The sequence below is a fragment of the Austrofundulus limnaeus genome, unplaced genomic scaffold (assembly GCF_001266775.1).
Source record: "Austrofundulus limnaeus strain Quisiro unplaced genomic scaffold, Austrofundulus_limnaeus-1.0 Scaffold835, whole genome shotgun sequence".
Taxonomy (NCBI): Eukaryota; Metazoa; Chordata; class Actinopteri; order Cyprinodontiformes; family Rivulidae; genus Austrofundulus; species Austrofundulus limnaeus.
Genome location: NW_013953237.1, coordinates 188,224 through 190,285, shown reverse-complemented (window position 1 = coordinate 190,285; position 2,062 = coordinate 188,224). Strand labels below are relative to the sequence as shown.

Sequence of the window (2,062 nt, the reverse complement as noted above, 5' to 3'; positions counted from 1 at the left end):
GTGAAGAATCAACAAGTGGGACACACTCGTGAAGTTGAACAAAATTTATTGGATATTTTAAACTTTTTTAACAAATAAAAACTGAAAAATTGTGAGTATAAAATGATTCGTCCCTCTTGTGTTAAAAGTTTTTCGCTGCACCTGTTGCAGTGGTTACAGCTGCAGGTGTGTCAGGTGTGCACATGGACAGACTGACCTTCTTCCTGTTCCTGGTAAAACATCTGGAGCTCAGTGAGGATGGACGGAGAGGGTTTGAACAGCAGTTTTCAGCTCTTTCCACTGGATTCAGGTCTGGACTTAGACTTGGTCCTTCTAACACCTGGATGTGTTTATTTATGAACCAGACTCTGTTTTATGTTTTGGATCATTGTCTTGTTAGAAGATAAATCTCTGTCCCAGTCTCAGGTTTTCATGGCTCCATCCATCTTCCCTGACCCTGCTGAAGAAAAGCAGCCCAAACCATGATGCTGCCACCACCATGCTTGACAGTAGGGATGGTGTGTTCAGGGTGATGAGCTGTGTTTTGCATTGTGGCCAAAAAGTTTGGTGTTGGTTTGATCTGAGCAGATCACCTTCTTCCACATGTTTGGTGTGTCTCCCAGGTGACTTTAAACTTTAAACAAGACTTTTTATGAATATCTTTGAGAAAGGACTTTCTTCTGGCCACTCTTCCATAAAGGTCAGGTTTGTACGACTGATGGACAGACCCTCAGCTGTAGGTCTCTGCAGTTCATCCACAGTCATCATGGTGCTCTTGGCTGCATCTCTGATCAGTCTTCTTGTTCCAGATGAAAGTTCAGAGGGTCTGCTGGGTCTTGGTAGATGTGCAGTGGTCTGATACGTCAGAGCTCCTTGACATGTTTAAAGCTTGGGAAACCTTTTGTATCTAAATCCAGCTTTAAACTTCTGCACAACAGTACCTGGGACCTGCCTGGTGTGTTCCTTGGTCTTCATGATGCTCTCTGTTTTGAACAGGACCCTGAGCCTGGCACAGAGCAGGAGCTTTTATACAGAGACATGACTCCACACAGGTGGGCTGTGTTCATCACCATCAGTCCTGCAGGACAACACTGGACCATTCACAGGTCCTCACTGAAACTAAAGGGGATGAATAATACTGCACACCCCACTTTTTATTTGTAAAAAAGTTTCAAATATACCATAAATTYTGTTCCACTTCATGATTGTGTCCTACTTGTTGWTTCTTCACAAAGAAATTACAGTTTTATATCTTTATGTTTGAAGCCTGAAATGTGGTTAAAGGTTGAAAAGTTGAAGGGAGTGAAAACTTTGACAGAACAGTGTACATGTGAGAACATCCTGAAACTTCCTGCCAGCTTTAATACAACACACACACACTTTGTGGAGGGTTTGGGGTTAAATGTCTCACATCATACACACAAAGACAGTATATGTGTGTAAGTAAACATGTATATACTGGATATATATGTATGTATAACAGCAATATATATTTTCTGTCCCAGCTTGGTAAACGAGTCTCCCAGATCAGAATACGGCGGGCGCCACCCAGAGAGACCCCACTAACACCGATGGGACTGCCAAAAGTTAAAAGGTGAGGAGTAGCTGTGTTGGAAGACCGACACTTCACTGAGTGGTCACAAAGAAATCATTACTGCTCATCTAGTTTGGACGTAAATGGACTGTACTTATATAAGGCCTTCCTGTCCATCCAGGACACTAAACCAATTTACATTACTTGTGTTCTGTCTCCACTCCACTCCAACCTCTGCAGCAAACACAACCATTATAACCAGTAAGAGTGTTTACACTGGCTGCACATGGCTCAGCAGGGCGGTGGTGAGCAGACGGAGATCCATCAAAATTAGAACAGATCCTATTTTTGCCAGAYGACAGAGCAGCACCGGAGTCCATTTTTAAAGATTACGTCGCACCAACAGGAAAAGAAATGAGCACAACATCCATATTTTCAAAATAAGACACTTTTAGGCTGGATAATTTGTCAGAATAATGTCGAAATCCCAGCTATATTAATAAATATACGGATATATTTCTACACAAATGCTGTCAGAATGTATGGTTC

The 2,062-nt window shown here is 42.2% G+C and overlaps 1 protein-coding gene across 1 annotated transcript in view; it reads left to right on the top strand.

Moving 5' to 3' along the window:
- Positions 1 to 2,062, top strand: part of wu:fi75a02 (uncharacterized) — a gene marked incomplete at its 5' end in the record, with an annotated part of 10,967 nt that overhangs the window by 6,427 nt on the left and 2,478 nt on the right. The window contains 1 exon segment of the mRNA XM_014028986.1: positions 1,485 to 1,573. Within this exon segment, the coding sequence (XP_013884440.1) occupies positions 1,485 to 1,573 (89 nt within the window).